The following is a 19,045-nucleotide window of genomic DNA, read 5'->3' as shown; positions in this document are numbered from 1 at the left end:
ATGTTTCCAGCTTGGGGAAATTATGAATAATACTTCTGTAAACATTTACGTACCAAGGCTTTATGTAAACATAAGCTTTCATTTCTCTTAGATAATACCCAGAAGATGGTAAGTGGGCCATGTAGTATGTGTACGTTTGCCTTTATATGAAAATGCCAAACTGCTGTCCAGAATGACTGTACATGTTTGCATCCCTACCATCAATGGATGAGAGTCCCAGTTGTTCTGCATTCTTGCTCACACGTGGGGTTGTCATGAATGCATCTTTTAATCATTCTAATAAGGTATATTGTGGTATCTCTTAATCTGCATTGCTCTACTGAAGGATGTTGAGCATAGTTTCATGTGTTTGCCATTGGTAAGTCTTCTAGGGTAAAGTATCTGCTTAGATATTTTACCTATCTTTTTTTGGCTGTTTTTTTATTTTTTCTTATTTTTTGAGTGTTAAAAATTCCTTACAAATCCTGGATACAAGTCCTTTCCTTCCTCCTCATCTCATTACTGGAAGAGATTGTATGGAATTGTTATTCTTTCTAAAATGTTTGCTAGAATTCATTAATGAAGATATCTGGGCCTGTAGTTTTTTTTTTGGAGGACTTTCAACTATGAACTTAATATGTTTAATAAATATAGGACTATTCCGGTTATCTGCTTCTCACTGAGTGAATTTCGTTAGTCTGTGTCTTTTATCCATTTTATCTAAGTGGTCTAATTTATGTGCAGAGAATTGTTTGTAGAACTCCCTTATCTTTTTGTATCTGTGAAGTTCACAGTTGATATCCCATCTTTCATATCTAATATTAATAATTTATCTTCTCTGTCTAGTTTTTTGGTAAATCTAGTGAGAAATTTATCAATTTTATTGATCTTTTATAAAAACCAGCCTCTAGCATTAATTTTCTCTATTTTTTCTTCAATTTCATTAATTTCTGCTTTTACATTTATTATTTTGTTATTGTTGTTTGCTTTGTTTTTAAATGGCTATTCTTTTTTCTAGTTTCATAAAGTGGAAGCTTAGATAATTGATTTGAGAACTTTATTATCTAAAATAAGTGTCTTATGTATAAATTTTCTACTAAGCACTGCTTTAGCTACATCTCACAAATTTTGATATGCTGTATGTTCCTTTGCATTCAAAATATTTTCTAATAATCCTTGAGACTTCCTTATCAATGAATTTCTTAAAGTGTGTTGCTTAATTTACAAATAACTGGGTTTTTTATCTTCCTGGATATTAATCTAATTCGTTCCATTATGATTAAAGAACATATGTTGTATAATTTCATTATCTTAAATGTAATGAAGCTTGTTCTGTGACCCAGAATGTGGCCTATTTTGGTAAATGTTCCATGTATACATGAAAAAGTATATATTCTGTTGTTTGGGTTGTATATTCCATAAATGTTCATAAGGTCAAAGTTATTGATAGTGTTGTTTAGGTCTCTTACATTCTTATGGATTTGGTGGACAACCTGTGCTATAAATTACTAAGAGAAGAATTGAAGTCTCTAACTATAATTCTTTATTTCTCTTTCTCCTTTCAGTTCCATTGGCTTTTGTTTTATCAATATTGAAGCTCTGTTATTAAGTATATAAGCATTTAAGGTGGTTATATCTTCTTGGTGAGCTCTTTTATTATGTAATCGCTCTCTTATTCCTGACAATATCCTTTTTCTGAAGTCTGTGTTGTCTAATAGACTTACATTAATGTATGTTTATATATTATATTAATAATTATATTAATTTAGACCCTAGCTTTCTTTTGATTAGTGTTTGCATGGCAGGGGCTTTCCCATCCTTTTACTTTTATCAATATCATTGTGTTTGAAGTGAATTCTGTAACAGCATATAGTTGGGTCTTCTTGTTGCTTTTTTATCCAATCCAACAATCTTCAGCTTTTAATTGATGTGTTTAGACCATTTATATTTAGCTTAAGCATTAATATGGTTGTATTTAGGTGTACCATTTTATTAACAGTTTTCTATTCTCTTCCTCTTTTCTGCCTTTTAGATTATTTGAATATTTCTTGTCATTCCATTTTAGTTTATCTGTTGACTTTTTTAGGATATTTTTGTTTTATAACTCATCAGTTGTCTCTCTAGGGATTATAATACACAGACCTAGGTTTTCTCAGGCTATTTAGAGTTTACCATTTCAAGTGAAATATATAAACCTTATAACTATATAAATTCCTTTCCCTTTTCCCTTTCTGCTGCAGTGGTCATATTATTGAACATAAATATATAAAAAAGGCTATCAGATATGTTAAAGTTTTCACTTTCAACATTCATACAAAAATATGAATGTTACACGGGGCCATGTCATCCTTTCATTGGGGCCATGCTAATCTTCTCTGTATGGTTTCTATTTTAGAATATGTGCTGCCAAAGTGAGCACTAAAAAGGTTTTTAAAGTACTTTCTTGGTAAAAATTTATTCAAAACTTGCACTGCATTTGTAAGACTAAGGGCTGAAGTTAGACATATAGTGTTTTTCTCTGGACAAAGCTAGAATTGACTCTAACCAATTATGCTTTAACATTAAAGGGTACAAAATAAAGTTCTTTTATCTTTAAGGCATGACATGGAATTGAAATTGGAAAGTATGCACGAAAACAGTTTATGACCAAAGAAGAATTTTTTTGCAGCATGAAGGTTTATAATATCAAAATTATCAGTTATCTGCAGGGTTGTCTAAATAGGAGATATTTCCTATAAATTGTTATTGCAAGGGATCTGTCCAATTTTCCGATAGCTGTAGACATTTGGAGAAGATAAAATGAAAGTTAACTCTGATAGGTTTGGGACTAAGGAAAGGGAGGTCATACCACACATTGGTTAGATCATAGCCAAGGAAGTGATCTAAAATATGTGTAACACATTTTTCATTAAAATGCAAAACAAAAAAACAATGCTTTAGGTCTTCTACATGCTATATATGCTCAAAGGCATTTTATGCATATAATTTTATTTGCTACTGTCACATTGCCATTAAGAATATTGCCCATACTTCAATGCGGGGATATTTTAAGTCTGTGCATCATGCAGTGAAGGCACCAGTCTCCCTCTGTAACCTTGGTCCTTCCCTAAAGTATGTAGTCATTGGCTCAGAATGTACAGCTGTGAAGGTGACTGTTTCTCTAAAGGCTTTGGTGATGTAAGCCTGAAACGAAGCATGAGGAAAGCAATTAAACCTCACCTTGATTAAGCTACAATGTGCCAAGAGGGTTACAGGTTGGGCTTGGTGACTGCTTTCTTCAGGGAGGAGGCTTTTGCACTGGGAGTCTGTGGGGAAACAGCCTGCCATGAAAGGTAGTGAGGACACCTTTCCCTCTTCTTTGCCTATCAGATGCCTGACCTTTCAGGAAGGTTCAGCTGAAGTGCCTTTTGATCCATGAAGCCTTTTCCTCCCTACCCCAACCATGGTAAATAGTCTCTCTACATGACAGCTTGTCTAGCTCCTTCATATTCCCAATTCATGTGGCAGCCTTAGTTTTCCTTTCATGTAACTATTATTCTGAAAGGGATTTTGATCTCTGTTAAGACCATTAAAACTATGTCTTTGTTTTCTCAACGTGATTTCCATAGTGTGCACTAAGAGAAGCAGCTTGTAGATCAGTTGAGAGCACAGGCTCAGGTCTGTCTGGGTTTAAATCCTGACTTTTTCTAGCTGGATGACCCAGAGTAAGTTACTTAAATACTTCATGTCTCAGTTTCCCCATCGTAAAATTGGGATCATTATACTATTTGTAAATATTATACAAGTTCAGACATGCAAATTGCTCAAAACTTTTGCCTAGAACATAATAAGTATTATTGCTAATTTTTTTAATTAAGGAATCTATTTTTTTTATAAAACTATGAAACAAATATATGTTTTAAGTAAGGCAAGACAGAGCACAAACAGGATTAACTAAAGAGAAGCCAAAGAAGACAACAAGAATTTGACCAGATTTTGGTGCATAAGATTTAGTAACTATTTTTTAAGGAAATGAAGGGTGGGAATGTCTGTTGGTACAACCACTTTAGAAAACCTATGGCAGTATTTACATAAGGAGAGCATTCTCATACACTACAACTCAGCAAGTCCACTCCTAAGCTTACATCCAAGAGAAAAGTGTCTGTGAATCCAACCAAAAGATGTTTGACAGAATGTTCATGGTAGAGTAGCCATGATCTTCAACTGCACAAATGTCCATCGACAGAATAAATACGCGTGTCAATGAAAATGGATGATACACAACTACACAAAGCACAATGGATGAATCTCAAAAACATAGTAATGAGTGAAAGAAGCCAGACACCAACATTCCAGGCAAAATGATCCTGTGCTGTTACAAGCCAGAATAATGGTTACCCTGGGACAGGGGAGAAGGGAGAAAAGATGTAGAGAGGAGGAAGCAGGAGGAGCTTCTAGGGATGTCACTACCATTTTATTCTTCACCTGGCGCTTGTTACATGGGTGGATTCAATTGTGAAAATTCACTGAGGCATACACCTACGATATGTGCATCTTTTCTGTGCTTGCATCCTACTTCACTAAAACAACCAGAAAAGAACAGGAATGAAGTAAGATCAGAAAATAAAGGAAGAAATAGAAAATGAAAGAAAGGGGAAGAAAAAGAAACAAACCCAGAAGGCTGAAAGACACGGATCCTTCGATGGGCGGCACCTGAGCAGGTTGACTCACGCCTCTGCCCGGGGCGCCAGCCACCCCTGCCCTGTCCTTCCCCGCGCCCTACTCTCCGTTTTCTCAACCCAAGGACGGCAAATGCCCCTTTCTTTGTGGGGGGGGGGGGTCCTTCCCTTCCCTCCTCCTGGTTCTGAGCATCGCTAAGACACACGAAGGGCTTTCCAAGTGGGTAACGCTGGTAGTGAAGTAACTCGGAGGAGCTGATGCTTTATTAAAGAAACAGAAGACTTGAGAGCCATCTCCTCTCTCCCTTCTCCTCCCCTTTTCCCCTTCCTCTGCCCCTTCCCCTTCCTCCCCCAGGACATCCTCTGGACTCCTGTCCCCGCCTCCCGCCCTGCGGGGTCTCAGGTCGGGGGCGTGGCCCGGCCCAGGCCCGAGCTCCGGGGTGTCCCCGCCGTGTCCCCGCCCGGCTGACCCCGCCCCGCAGCCACCGGCTATTTTGGGCGCGTTGGCAGCCGCGGGATCGCTGACAGTCCCGGATCCTGTGACACCTCAGGGCAGCCCGGCACTTGTTGCTCCCAGGACCTGTTGTCATCCCCTTCACCCGGCTTTTCCCGTGGCCCCCCCGCCCCATCCCGAGACCCCGCTGCCCGGGCTGGAGAAATCGATGGTTTTGTGAAAAATTAAACGCCACCCTGAAGAGGGGCCCCGCTGGGCAGCGGCAGGAGCCCAGAGTGCTGGCCCGGGAGCTGCAAAGGTGGCGCCTCCCCGGCCCGGGACGGTGGCCCCGGGCGCCAACGGCATGACAGACTCGGCGACAGCTAACGGGGACGACAGGGACCCCGAGATCGAGCTCTTCGTGAAGGTAGGTTGGGGTCCGGGCGCCCGTTGCACCTGCCGCACCTCCCACCGGACTCACGCGCCCCGCGGGGTGCGCTGTACTCCGGACCCTCCCGGGAGGGCTGCGCGTAACCCTGCGCTCCCCCGTGGCCTTTCCGCAGGCCCGCGCCTTCCGCGGGGCTCCTGGGTGGAATGGAGGGATGCAGGTTCCGGCAGGTGGCTGTCGGCGCAGAGAGTTGGCCCTCGGTTTGTCAGCCCCCGCCCCCGCTGTCACCTTTGCGAGTCCGAGTCCAGAGCCCTGTCCGGGCGCGATTCGGGCTGGTCCTGAATGACGCCTTCAAGTGTAGGGATGCGGCAGAAACCTGGACCCGCGAGCCTTTCCTCTAAAACGAGAGGAGGGGCAGGGATGGGAGAGAGAAGGAAACATTATTGACACAATGATCTTTGGCATAGCGAAAGTGACACTTCTTAAAATTCTCTCTTTTTGCTCAGAGCTCCTAAGATAAAAGCCAAGGAGACAAAAGCGTTTTCTTTCTTGGTGCTTGCAAAGCAGAAAACAAGCACTCCATTCCCCGACGTTATTATTTTTTGTCATAATCATGATTTTTCAAGGTAGTATCAAAGAAACGCTAGGCGTTTGGTAATGGGGAGAGCCTCCTGTTCAGCCTGATGCAGACAGGGATGAAGAAGCACAGTGCAAATTTAAATGAAGTCGCCCTGCCCTTCCTAATGTCAAAGCTGCTCTACTTCATTTGCAACCTGTAGGAGGAAGGCTGGAGGCAAGGCTGCCGCGGCGTTTCCCGCTGCGCGGGTGTAAGGAGAAAAAAACATTTGATCAGCCCTTGGTGTCGTTGCTACAGAAGTAGGGAAACCTGAGGCTGCGGGAGAATAGCCTCCAGGGCTGAGCAGAAAGAGTCGCCAGGACTTGGGGGAGGGGAAGTCAGGGACTGCCTGAGCGCCAAGACCTTTCACAAAGGGGGAAAAACTCTCCCAGTGCAAAGTTTCCCTAGAAATATGCAGATCGCTGAGAAGGGAAGAATCACTGATGCCTGTCAGGGGCCTCCGGGCAGAATTTAAAAGGCAAAAATATTCCCTGGAATGGGGAAGATGTTATTTTGCCCAACAGATCCTTCTCTACAAGCTAATTAAATAGTTTGCAAAAAGTATGAGATCTACATAAACCTTGATAACAATCCATGGTCTCTGGTACTTTCTGGCTCCTAAAATACATAAAAATGAACTGTGACTTACTTTACACTTGGTAGGTGATCTGTCTCTGTTGTCCCAGCCTACCACAAAGGTTTGTTAAATTTCTTCTGCTGAATTTTATGTTCTTTGTGTCTATTTTTCAAACTTACACCTGACACTTAGTGACACTGACACTTGCTTTCTTCAGCCTGTTCTCTCCCCGATGTGGCCCCTGTGCACTCCTTTGGTTTGCCCTAGGCAGGATATCCAGGTCCTTTGACAGACCCAGGTAGTAAAAAAGGTCATGTCTGTGTGATGCTGGGCAGTGATGGAGCATAGGGAAGCAAAAGAGTGTTCTGAGCCCCGACACCCAGGCTTGGGGCCTAAGGAGTGAATAGGGAGAGTTTTAACAAAGTGAGGAGTCTTGTTGCTCTCCTTGAAGAAAGCGATTCTAGGACTTACTCAAATTCCCTGAGAGTAGGCAGTTTCAAGGTATCAAGTTCCTGAAAGATATTTGAAACACAAATTGGTTCTTTAGAGCCAAAGCAGCCCTTTGCCCCACTCTAAGGTGTGGAGACGGATTCTACCTACACCTTTGGAATTTTCTTCTTGGCAGTGTTGGAAAGCCTCTCCATTTATATAAAAACCTTACTGCACAATTCAGTGTTCCCTAAAGAATTCTAAAATGACTGTGTTGTCATTTGTTTTTTTCCCTAAAGGAAATGAATCCATGAGAGCCAGGCAGGCCTTCATGGCTAACTCAAAAAACAGATTGATGAGGAGATCAAAACATGAGGTATGAAAGTTGTTTTGACCTCTCCCTCAACCCCATTTTTTGAGCTTCAGGTTAGCAGTTCTCATTTACAAGTAAATGGGACAAGTAAAGGCTAGAAATATTGTGAAATAAGGATGCTGCCCAGGCCTTACTGGAACTGTACCATTTGAGGGAAGCAATGTCCTTGTTGACAGAACCACACTTTTCCAAAGTTTAGAGTTTCTCTAAGGTACAGGATTCCCCCAAAGGCCTTCTTGTTGTTGGTGTTAGGTAACGACAGTGCTTTCTGCAGGGCAGGGCTGCTTGGTTTCTATGGAGACTTCCAAGCAGGGTGGGTCCCACCCAGTTACAGTCAGGACTTAGTTTCAATACCCCTTGAAAGGGCCTCCCAATCTCTTGTTTCCGCTGGGGGTACCACTCTAAATCACAGTCACACAGTGAGTTTCACAAGGACATGTAATTGTCTCCCATGTCAATTGATAGTCATTATCTGTTACTACTACTGCTGATAATGACAATGATAAGAAGAGATTGCAGCATATTAGGACATAAGAAGCATGTTCAAATACCTTATCTCATTTGATCCTCACAACTTTATAAGGCTTGATTCACTCGTGTGAAAGATAAAGAAAACAAACTAAAGTCACGGGGACCTCGTGAGACTCCCTGTCAGAGCACTTGATGAGCTGCAGTTAGCTCTTCTTGTAATAGCCTAGGGAACTAAGAATGATGATTTCTCCTGTTTTATGGTTCAACAATACATGTGCTCACAGAGGGTATGTGAAATGCCCAAAGGTAGACAGCGGATAGGATTCAGATCCAGTCCTCAAATCTAGAAGTTTAGACTCTGAATTTCTTGCTCTTTTCCAAACACCTATGTGTCAGACCTGGTACCTTATTTTGCCAAGTCAGGCTTTCAAGTGCCATCATGATGATAATTATTTATAAGTTATTAATCCATTCTAATGTGTTCATAGAATGCTTCCAAGGAGACTAACCCATTTCTGTTATGTACTCTAAGACTTTCAGGGAACATTCTAACAGTGACTTTTAAGAGATTATTTCCCCACATTTTGTTTCTATTAATAAGAAAGGTTAGATCACATCAACTCTGATTCGAATGTCCCATAATACCTGTGGATGGGGCAGTGATTTGGAGACACAGTATCTGAGTTCAAGTCTTGCCTCTACCTCTAATTAGCTAAATGGCCCTGAACAAATTATTTAACTTTCAGGAGCCTCACTGGCCCCCTCTTAAAACAAGAGCATGGTTATAATAAGGAGGCCATATAATTTATTGTTCAAACCTAGACACTTCTGAGAGTGAGAGGAGATGTTACCAATAATTAGGCTGGAACCACAGGTATAACCCAGGATAGTTTGGGAGCAAATCAGAATGTGTGGTCACTCTGGTTATGAAAATGCTGTCATCATAGATTTGCTGTGAGGATTCCATAGGAGCATATAGGTGAAAACACTTTGTAAGTTGAAAATTGCTATGAACACATTGACTTGAATAGTGTTATGAGTCCCATGGCAGATAGAACCTTTCTGGATCGGCACGTCCCTGATTTGCCTTGGGGAACAAAGGCCTGGCTCCTTCCTCACTTGCAGAGATATTTTAAGAGTAAATGAGATCATATGTAGCTTGGACTTTGATCATAAGGGGAGGACAACAGGCTAGAGATAATGGCAGTGAGTGTGGTTTACTGAAAGAAATAGAGCAAGGAAGTAGAAGTAAAACAGAAAGCAATTTGAAAAGACAAACACAGGATGTGCTGTGTAGGTTAGATCAAGGCATCCCACCCATTTGCATTGCTTTCTCCACTCCCAGTCTCACCCCTGAACCCCAGAAATAGGAAGCTAACCAAGTCACTATGATAAAAACTCACCACAAATGTCTTTTGAACCAGGAACTGAGGTTTCAACAGAAACCAGTGGTTCTCAGCCTTCACTACCTATTCAAACCATTAAGAGAGATTTTAAAACATCGGATGGCGGTTTTCTCCCCAAGCCAATTACATCAGTGTCTCTGTGGGGGAGATCCTGAAACAGTATTTTCATATCCACACCCAGTGACTCCAGTGTGCAACCTTGGTGGGCAGCCACTAAGTCATAATCAGAGGCAGGTCCATTAGTAGGCAGTTTCTGCGACAGCTGACATAGCTGACCAAGGTGGCCTTGCTAACGCTGAACTTCTAACAGCCTCAGGGCATCACGGTCAGGAGTGCTGTTGATAGAAAGCTTGTGTCCAATCGGTGCCCAGTTAACAGATGCTGACGAACTATTAAGCCCTATCCACAGGACTCCAGAACAATCTGTGTATAGGGTTGATCTAGTCAAACAATCATCAGTTCAGCATAGGGGAAGTAAAACAGAGTCCTGCTAATTGTCTGACAGAAACGACTAGTCGTTTCATTTATTGAGTGGTCCAAAAGGTTCTGAGTGGTGCAGGGTGCAGTACAAGCTGTGGTGACCCATGGTATGGTCATCTGACTTCCAGAACAGATAGGATCAGATCTTGTGGTGTCGCCTCTATGGCCCTGAGCTGCTATGTGAGCTGCTATGATTGCCTGGTCACCTTGGGCAGCTTGCCTAAGCATGAGCTCACTAGATTTTTAAAGTTCCCTTCATCATAGTAAGCTACTGTGTTTTTCTTTCCCATTATCTCCAGGTTTTGATCTGTAGTCAATAATGCAATACACAAATTCACCTGCCCTGCTGTGGCAGTGAGTGCTGCTTCTCCTGGCAACACATCCCTGGAGTGCTGGCGTCAAGGGTTGTATGATACAGATCTGAAGTGCCATGGCAGGGTGGTGGAAGTGAGGACTGGGTCTGCAGAGGCTGACATCCACTGCCAGTGGAGTCAGTTCCTGCCTTCCTGACGACTTGTGTTGTCTCTCTGGGCGTTTATTGGTCCCCTCCATGCAAGACAAAGCGTCTGTCAATTTAGACAGTCAGTTACGTCAAAAACTTCTCATTCTTGGTTCCCTCTGAGTTGTCAGCTGCTGGGCCCATGTTAGTGGTGGCAAGAGATGTGGGGGAAGAGTGACATTTTGGTCTCATGCTGTGGTTCACCAGTGTGTTGGCCAGGATGGGCTGCTTGACCTCTGTGGATCACAGATTTTTTTTTTTTAAACCAGTGCAATGCTAATAGTGGCAGCACATCTTTCATGGAGTTGGTGTGAGTATTTCGAGCTGAGTATTGATCTGGGCTATTAGTAAGACTTTCTCTATAGGCTCCATGTAGCACAATAAGTGAAAGTAAAGCCCTTGGGCCTCCCTCCCTTGATGTGTACAAGAAGTCAGAGGCTCAGTCCTATGTGCTGAATTTCACATCTCAGAACTAAGATTCTTTTTGAAAGAAAATATAAGTTTCCAAAACAGGGTGTCATTCATGTAACTGGAAGAGAAATGTTGATTGTTGGAGCTGACCCCTGAGAACACAAGCAGTGTGTCTCACTGCTGCAGACCAGTGGCAGCTGAAGCGCTGTGCTACCATCACTGGATCTGACTGCCTCCAGCTGGACTGCTGTTCCACATGCTGGAGCCCACTAGAGCCCATGTCTGGAGTAATATGGTTGGCCTGATTGCGGAGTGACTGCAGATCCCTGACCCATCACTGGGGTCTTCAAACTCAAGGGAAATTGATTACTGCTGTCAGTTGCTCCCTCATCCAAGAAAGCTCCTACATAACTGCTTCCCCAAGGGTCTTGGTAGCCGGGCCAGCATACAGAATCATCATTGTTTTCAAGAGGATCCTTGGTTCTCTTTGCAGATTTTCCTACCCCCTCCTCGACAACCTTCCAGCTATGCATAGCCATAGGTGCTCTCATTGAAAACATGCACATGTAATATCAGGATTATGGAGAAAACATAGTAGGCTCTCGCTTTCTGATATCTATTTAAAAGCTATTACCCAGAAGACAACCTCAGCTCTGCCTGTTGTCAAGACTGGAGGAACTAGAGACAGTAAAGAAGCAAAGCAGTTAAGTATGAGTTTCCTAAGATGCAGGTCTATAAAGGGCTCTCTCTACCCAGGGAGTCTTAGATCTAACATGGCTTATGTTCTGAGGGGTCAACTCCAACAGTCAGGGACATTTCTCTTTCAGTTCACTAAATGACAACCTGCTTTGGAAACTTGTCTTTTCTTTCAAGAAGTATCTTAGTTCTGAGATGTGAAACTCTTTAAGGATAAATCAGATAGGCTACTGTCTAAACTGAAGTGAATTCTTCCCTGTAGAAAGAAACAGAGTTGTTAACTTCTAGAAGTACTCTCTAGTTCTGCTGGCCTGGGAAGAGTCTTTCAATCCCCTTTATCATAGCACTGGAAGTAAACCATGGGTAGGCTGGTGGTTCTCAACCTTTGGGGCATGAAAGAGTCACCGCACTTGCCTTTTTCACTTGTATCTGCCCAGGTCCTATCTACAGAGATTCAGATTTAGGAGGGTGGGGTGAGGCCCAGACATTGGTAAGCTTAAAAAGCTACCCGCTGGTGATTCTGAGGCTCATTAAAGACTAAGAACCACCGGTGCAAACCATGGGTAGACAGGGCTGAACTACTCAGTGGGAGATCAAAAGGACAAAATATGGTCCAGTCCTCACTTGAAACAAGCATTTCACAGGATGGAGGAGGCTGAGGCGATATGCTGGTTAGCATGATTCACTCCAGATTGACCTCAAATAAATCAGAAAAGGGAGGAAAGAATGCTTCTTGCCTTTCTTTTGTAATTTTCTTTTCTTTCTTGCATGTTTTTTATTATATAGGAGTGACACATAATTTTAAATGGCAATGCATGGGGATAGTAAAATAAAGAATGTAGGAAGTTAGGGGATAAAAGATAATCAGTAGACAAAAATGCTTTGGTTTCAGGGGCAAATTCCAAAGACACTGCCGGTCTCTAGATTTTATGCTGTGACTATAAAATGCCACAGACAGCAAATGTGCAAATGCACAAAAGGCAGGTGAGACGGCCCCCTCTCCTGCACCCTCGGTGTTGACAGGGCGCATGCACACTGCAGCTTTAGGAAGCTGAAGTGGTCATTCACAGGACAGAAGCCCTGGGCTGGATCAAGAACCCTCTTCTGTTGCCATGACAACCTCCCAACTTGGATGTTTAAGGGAGTAACTGGCACATGGTGTTTACATCCTCTCTCTTCTAGATAATGGGTTCCCTGTTGGACTCTACCCCCTGCACATCCTTCCCTCCTTCACCTATGGTGTTATTTCTCATCAGACACTTGTTTCTTTCCCCCGTACCACAGAATGAATAATGGTAAACAAAAGTAGAAAAGAAACCATCACCCTAAGGTCCGTAGAGGTTGATATAGGATGTGGCGTAACCGACACTAAGCTTCTACACACCACAGCCTGTGGGTGACCCAAGACTTGCTGCAAAGGCCTCCCACGCCGAAAGACCCCTCTCAGATGCAGGGTCAGGTGAACCATGTTCAGATAATTAAGCACTCCCCTCTTAAACTATAATTGCTCCACAGGCAGGTAGGGGCACAGCAAATGTTTCAATCTCCACTTGAAACAAGTTAACAATTTAAAAAGTCCACTTTATAAATAAAAGTTCAGATCGCCTAGCTTGCCATCAGGGATGCTTCATCATTCCATCTGCTACCATCTGAATGTTTGTGTGTCCCCAGAATTTCTATGTTAAAATTTTATCTCTAAGGCGATGACATTAGCAGGTGGGGGCTTTGGGACGTGATTGGATCAGAGGGCAGAGCCCTCACAAATGGGATTAATGTCCTCACGAGGGGCTGAAGAGAACAGAGTTCTCCTCCACCATGTGAGGACCCAGTGAGGAGACGCCAGCTACGAACCAAATAGTGGCCCTCACCAGACACCGAATCTGCTGGTGCACTGATAGACTCCCCAGCCTCCAAAACGGTAGGAAATAAATTTGTTGTTTATAAGCTACTTAGTTCATGGTATTTTGTCATAGCAGCTCAAACCGATTAGAACAGAGCTCTAACTTATATTCTTATCTGCCTTCCCAATATTCACACCCCCTTCACCACAGCCAAGCAGAGCTCTGAGTTTTCCAGGACACATCCTAACTTGTCTTGCTTCTGAGCCATTGTCCACATAACTTGCCTAGGACATTGCATTTATTTCCTAACTTACCGAGATCAGCTGGGCCATGGGGACCCCCACCCAGGCGGTGCTGAAGGCATTAAGAAGCAGACACCCAGATAGAACAGCAAAGTGGGACCATCCGGAGGCCAACAGCCTTCCGAGCTGAAAGCCTTCCAGGCTGAGAGCAGATTCTGACCCACGTATTTATTCTCTCTGAACAGTTGCTTCTTAACAAACAGGTGTTCTGTGTTTTCTCATAGAATCAAGACAAACTAAGTAGGCACCTGGTGCCTGCTTATCACTGATCAAGGACAAACCTGAGCGTATTCTCCATGAGGGAGCCACGGGGGTAGGATCACACATCCCGTGCTTAAAGAATTGTCTTAACCAGTGTATGATATACGTATACTGTTTCGCTACCTTAGAATGCCCCAAGCAGTTTTCCACTTGCGGGGGCCAGCCGGGTTTTCCTTGCCATCATTCTTAGCAAACAATATATTTTATCATACACTCAGCATTTTCAGCACTCCTATTGCTTGATCACCTTGGCTAACTCCTCATATGCTTCATTCCTCCCTCTCAAATGACATCTTTCTTTCTTCCTTCCTCCCTCCCTCCTTCCTTCCTTCCTCTCTCTCTCTTTCTCTTTCTTCCTTTCTCTCTCTCTTTCTTTCTTTCTTTCCTTTCTTTTTGATACAGAGTCCCACTCTGTCGCCAGGCTGGAGTGCAGTGGCACAATCTTGGCTGACTGCAACCTCCGCCTCCCGGGTTCAAGCGATTCTCCTGCCTCAGCTTCCTGAGTAGCTGAGACTGCAGGTGCGTGCCACTATGTCCAGCTAATTTTTTGTATGTTAGTAGAGATGGGGTTTCATTGTATTAGCCAGAATGGTCTTGATCACCTGACCTCGTGATCTGCCCGCTGCAGCCTCCCAAAGTGCTGGGATCACAGGTGTGATCCACTGCACTTGTCCGTGGCCTTTGTCACAAATGCCTCGGGTTTTTCTTGTGGAATTGAGGGTTCTGGGCAGGGCTTCCCCGCAGGTTCTGGGAGACGGGAGCTGTGTGGAGAAAGTTATGTGGTCTTTCCTCATTCAGGTACTTTGTAAATATAACGGGGATCTGATCTGTGTGGTAGGATTATTATTATGAGGAGCAAATAAGACAAGAAACGCAAACCCCTTTTGTAAACTACAGTCTTCACTATTCAGATGTCAGGCACTTGGTCAGTATAGGCCAACTGTGGAAACAACAACCTACCAACTTGTTCACACAATAGCTCAGTGCAGTGTTTGGTGAGTGGCCTTCCCCACTTGGACTCCCTCCACCCTGTAGTTCCGCAGGACTGCCAACTCCTCTGCTGGGCTCTCTACGTTCAGCCAGCACAGGGAAGATTGAAGTTGGAGGACAGCATGGCAGGCTTGCATGGTCGAATCACTTCCACCCACTTTCCATAGCCCAGAGCTTAATCCTGTGGCTGTTCCTCTGTGCAAAGGAAGCTGGGAAATGTCATCTAACTGTGTTCCCAAGGGAAAGGGGAAGCCAGCTTGGAGCCAATCTCTACCGTAGGAACTAATGTATTCTTGTTTCCTGCTATAAGCTAGCATCCCACCTGCAGCCCCTCTCACCTCCTGTCAATCATGCTTAATGCTGTCCACTTAATCTTCCTGAAGAACCTTCCTCTTTATCACATCTATTCCTCATCCGCTAGATCAACTTCAACTGCTTCCACCTGATATTGAAGCTACTCCTGCGTTCCTTTTCCCAGCGTGATTTCCCATATTCTGCTAAAATGGTTCCTTGTTTGTCTATACAGTTTTTAAGGTATTTCTGAGTATCTTATCCTTTGAGGAAGGAAGATAGTTAATCCTTTCATATACTAGGTGACCTGTCAGCAGCTGCATGCTGGGTTCCTCTGTACAAACTTAGAAACCTGGAGATTGGTACTCCAAACCTGACCACTCTCCACCAGAATAGGGTTTCCCAGCCTTGCACAAGCATAAGAACCACCTGGGGCATTTTCCAAACTCCAGCCCAAATGTGTAAATCAGAGTCTTCAGGGAAGGAGTTCCCAGATATCCATAATTTAATAAGTGCTGCAGGTGACTCTTGTGCCCCGTCTAGGTAAGGGAACACTGTCCTTAACCTAACCAGGGTGTGTGGGAGTATCCAAAACCCACAGGGGTGAGTCTAACCGTGGAAATTTAAAGCCCTATGACACTCAAATGTAGGAGAGATTTGGTAGGCAAGTGGTCTTCCACTGCTCTCCAGTCACCTCAAGGTATATAGCAACCCAGTCATCTAAACGAATAGTGACCTTTAGCCTTAGGATCTGCTCCATGGTCTGTGGAATTGTAAAAACAGTTACAGCCTTGTTTATTGTTTTGTCACTGTTGTTTTTGTTTTTGCAAATCTACTCATTCCCATCTTCAAAGTATAAAGTTCATGAAGAGGAATATGTTGGGAAAGAGATAAGGGGGATGGACAGAGCTAGGACATTGTAGAGCCTGGCTTCGAACTTCGTCCCCTGGCATCAGAATCTGTGCTCTCTCTCCTGCCTCATTTTACCCAGCTGCTTATAGCTTAATGGGGAGAAATTGCTGCGCTAAGTCAGAAGGCATTTTACCAATGGTGAGCAAAAGTAAGATGACCCAGGTTTTGCCCTTCCTTAATTCTCCATAGGTGACAAGGTCAAGGTCAGATCCCAACACTTGAACAAGCAAGCAGGACAATTACCAGAGAGGGTGAGTTAGAGCTGTCTAAAGACCCACCTATTCCCAAGTCTCCCTCCCACTTCTCTGCCATAGTGCCATAAACTCCCATTCTTTGATCAACCCCTTTGGCTTAAGGAATGTCTTAGAGGTCCTTTTTAAAATATAAATATGCTACTCGTAATGAGCATATTTATATAGATGCAATAGCCCCAGCTGACACATTAGCTGGGATTACTTTATCAGGTCATTAGGCAGAAGGAAGAGGACCAGAAGGAAAGGGATAAGAGAGACCAGGAGTATCGCATGCCACTGGCAAAAAAAAGTGTACCTGTTGTGCAATTTGGGGGTGGCCACCAAGGGCAGATTTCATTCCCTGGCCAGTTTACCCAAGAGGTGGCCTTGTCCCAAGTACCTCAGTCAGGATTCTAGAGTAAGCTTTGAAAATCATCTTTGCAAGAATGAAGCCCTAGACTTGAGAGAAATCTTATGTCTATTCCCATCAGCTCTTCTTCCATTACTAAGACCTAGACTCATTTACAGATATGTATGGCAGAGTGCCACAATTTAAAAAAAAAATCACAGACTATTCGCCAGGCACTATAAAGGTGAGATGTAACCATAAATCTAAAGAATTTTACAAAATTGTCGGTGGAATTCAGTGGATTCCACTGAGTCCTCGCAGGATTCTAGCAGCTTCATTCCTTCTCAAGGCCCAGATAGGTAAGGCTGTTATAATATCACAGAGAATCCTGAAGGGAGGGGTGAGAATAAAACTGCTGAGTGAAGTTTACTCCCTGCGCGTCCAGCCTCACTGCTAGGACTTTCTGAGTCATTCTGAGACACCTGGCATGGTCAAGGGTAGCAAGATCAGGGAAGGCAATACAAGAAATATAATTTGTAGAGCGTCTCCCTCCTATGCACCAGACATGGTGCTGGCATTGTTTAGTATCCCGGCTGCTTTAGATATGTTGTGACTGTTTTACATACAAAATCTGATTTCTGAAAGGTTAGGTGTTTTGCTCCGGGTCTCATGGATAGTGACAGAGTTGGAGTTCAAAGTCAAATCTGACTAACTCCAAAACCCTTTCATGTATGTTCATAATTAAAGATAACAAAAACAAAGTCAAGGTGCCTAAAATGCACTTTTCCATGTGGCTGCTGTTTACTGAAGCCTACCAGGTGCCAGGCCCTGGGTCTGGTGGGGGAAAAAGGAGCACAAGGAAGACGTAGTTGAGCCCTGGCAGAACTCACAGCCTGGGGGTCTGGGAAAGTGGCAGCCACTGGGCCTTTGGAAGAACTGTGACCTGAGGGCAACAATGAGGCTAGGGAAGCTCCAAGCCAAGGGACCTCGTATCAGGAAGGCACTGAGCAGAGTTTCGCAGCATAGGCAGGGAAGGAGTTGAGGTTCAATTCAAGGGTGCAACATGACAGGAGAGGCCCAGCTAAGCTCAGGCAGAGAAGGGTGAGAAAGCCACCCACCTCTTCCTCTCTCTCCCCCATAGACCTATTGCCAGGGCAGATTCAAGACCAGGTGATAGGAGGACATCGGATTCTCTACCCTGTCAAGACCCCAGGACCTTCTCTTGGTTGCCACCTCCCCCAGGAGAGTAAGGACACTGCTGGAGAAAAACCATGGACTATCTCTTCTGGTTCCTCTCCCAGTTTAGGTCACCCTAAAGGATAATAAGAAGCTTATCTAGGTCTAACACTCCTCAGAAAGCATTTTCCATCTGTGTGCCAAGAATTGCTCTAATTAGGGCGAGGCACCTTTCATTCCAGAGTGGGAGAAAAATGCCTCTCAAAGGGAATATCTGGTGGGTGAATACTGTGAAGTGAAGGAATGCCCAGACTTCAGTCAAAGAGGGGAAAGGAGCAGTCATCAGATGCACCTAGTTGACAAGGGGTTTGTGACGTGGTGGTGGTCAATGGAGAGCTGGAAAAAGAGGCCCTGTGATATAGTTTGGCTCTGTGACCACACCCAAAACTCACCTTGAATTGTAATAATCCCCACGTGTTGAGAGAGACACGGTGGGAGGTAATTGAATCTTGGGGGTGGTTTCCCCTATGCCGTTCTCATGATAGTGAGTGAGTCTCACAAGATATGATGGCTTTATAAGTGTCTGGCATTTCTCCTGCTGGCACTCATTCTGTCTCCTGCTGCCCTCAAGAGGTGTCTTCTGCCATAATTGTAAGTTTCCTGAGGCCTCCCCAGCCACGTGGAACTACAAGTCAATTAAACCTCTTTTCTTTATAAATTACTCAGTCTCAGGTGTTTCTTCATAGCAGCATGAGAATGGACCCGTACACCCAGGATGGAAGACAAAAGCAATCCGTGTCATTGCTGTGCTCCAGGGATTGGTGCTGATTTCCATCAGCTAGGTTCAAATGTACAGGACAGTAACAACTGAAAATGGTGACCCTGAAGTCACAAATCAGACAGATCTTCCCCTCATGCGGCTGTCTCTTTCAAAGGAGCATGTGCACCATCATCTTATTATTACATAGGCATACACAGTATGTGTGTGTGTGTGTGTGTGTGTGTGTGTGTGTGTGTGTGTGTGTGTCTTATGTACATACAGTTAACCTCCAAACAATGTGGGAGTTAGGGGCAGCAACCTCCCCATACAGTTGAAAATTCCATGTATAACTTTTGACTTCCCAAAATCTTAACTACTAATAGCCTACTACTGAGGGGAAGCCTTACTGATAATATGAACAGTCAACACTCATGTTGTAGGTTATATATGGTATTCTTACAATACAGTAAGGAGATAAAAGAAAATTTTACTAAGAAAACCGTAAGGAAGAGAA

At 43.8% G+C, this 19,045-nt stretch overlaps 1 protein-coding gene and 1 non-coding gene across 2 annotated transcripts in view; one reads left to right on the top strand and one right to left on the bottom strand.

The window, feature by feature from the left end:
- Positions 1-2,294: 2,294 nt before the first annotated feature.
- On the bottom strand, positions 2,295-2,398 carry LOC119467816. Its single transcript, XR_005196435.1, has one exon. It is a non-coding gene; the product is annotated as a U6 spliceosomal RNA (small nuclear RNA).
- A 2,715-nt stretch (positions 2,399-5,113) lies between these two features.
- The window catches only part of CLIC5 (chloride intracellular channel 5), a 112,379-nt gene continuing 98,447 nt past the window's right edge, over positions 5,114-19,045 (top strand). Inside the window, 1 exon segment of the mRNA XM_037730157.1 lies at positions 5,114-5,497. Within this exon segment, the coding sequence (XP_037586085.1) occupies positions 5,435-5,497 (63 nt within the window). The 5' untranslated portion in view covers positions 5,114-5,434.

This window comes from Cebus imitator, unplaced genomic scaffold (genome assembly GCF_001604975.1).
Source record: "Cebus imitator isolate Cc_AM_T3 unplaced genomic scaffold, Cebus_imitator-1.0 Scaffold334, whole genome shotgun sequence".
Lineage (NCBI taxonomy): Eukaryota > Metazoa > Chordata > Mammalia > Primates > Cebidae > Cebus > Cebus imitator.
Note: the sequence above shows the minus strand (reverse complement) of the source record. Positions and strands in the feature narration are given on the sequence as shown.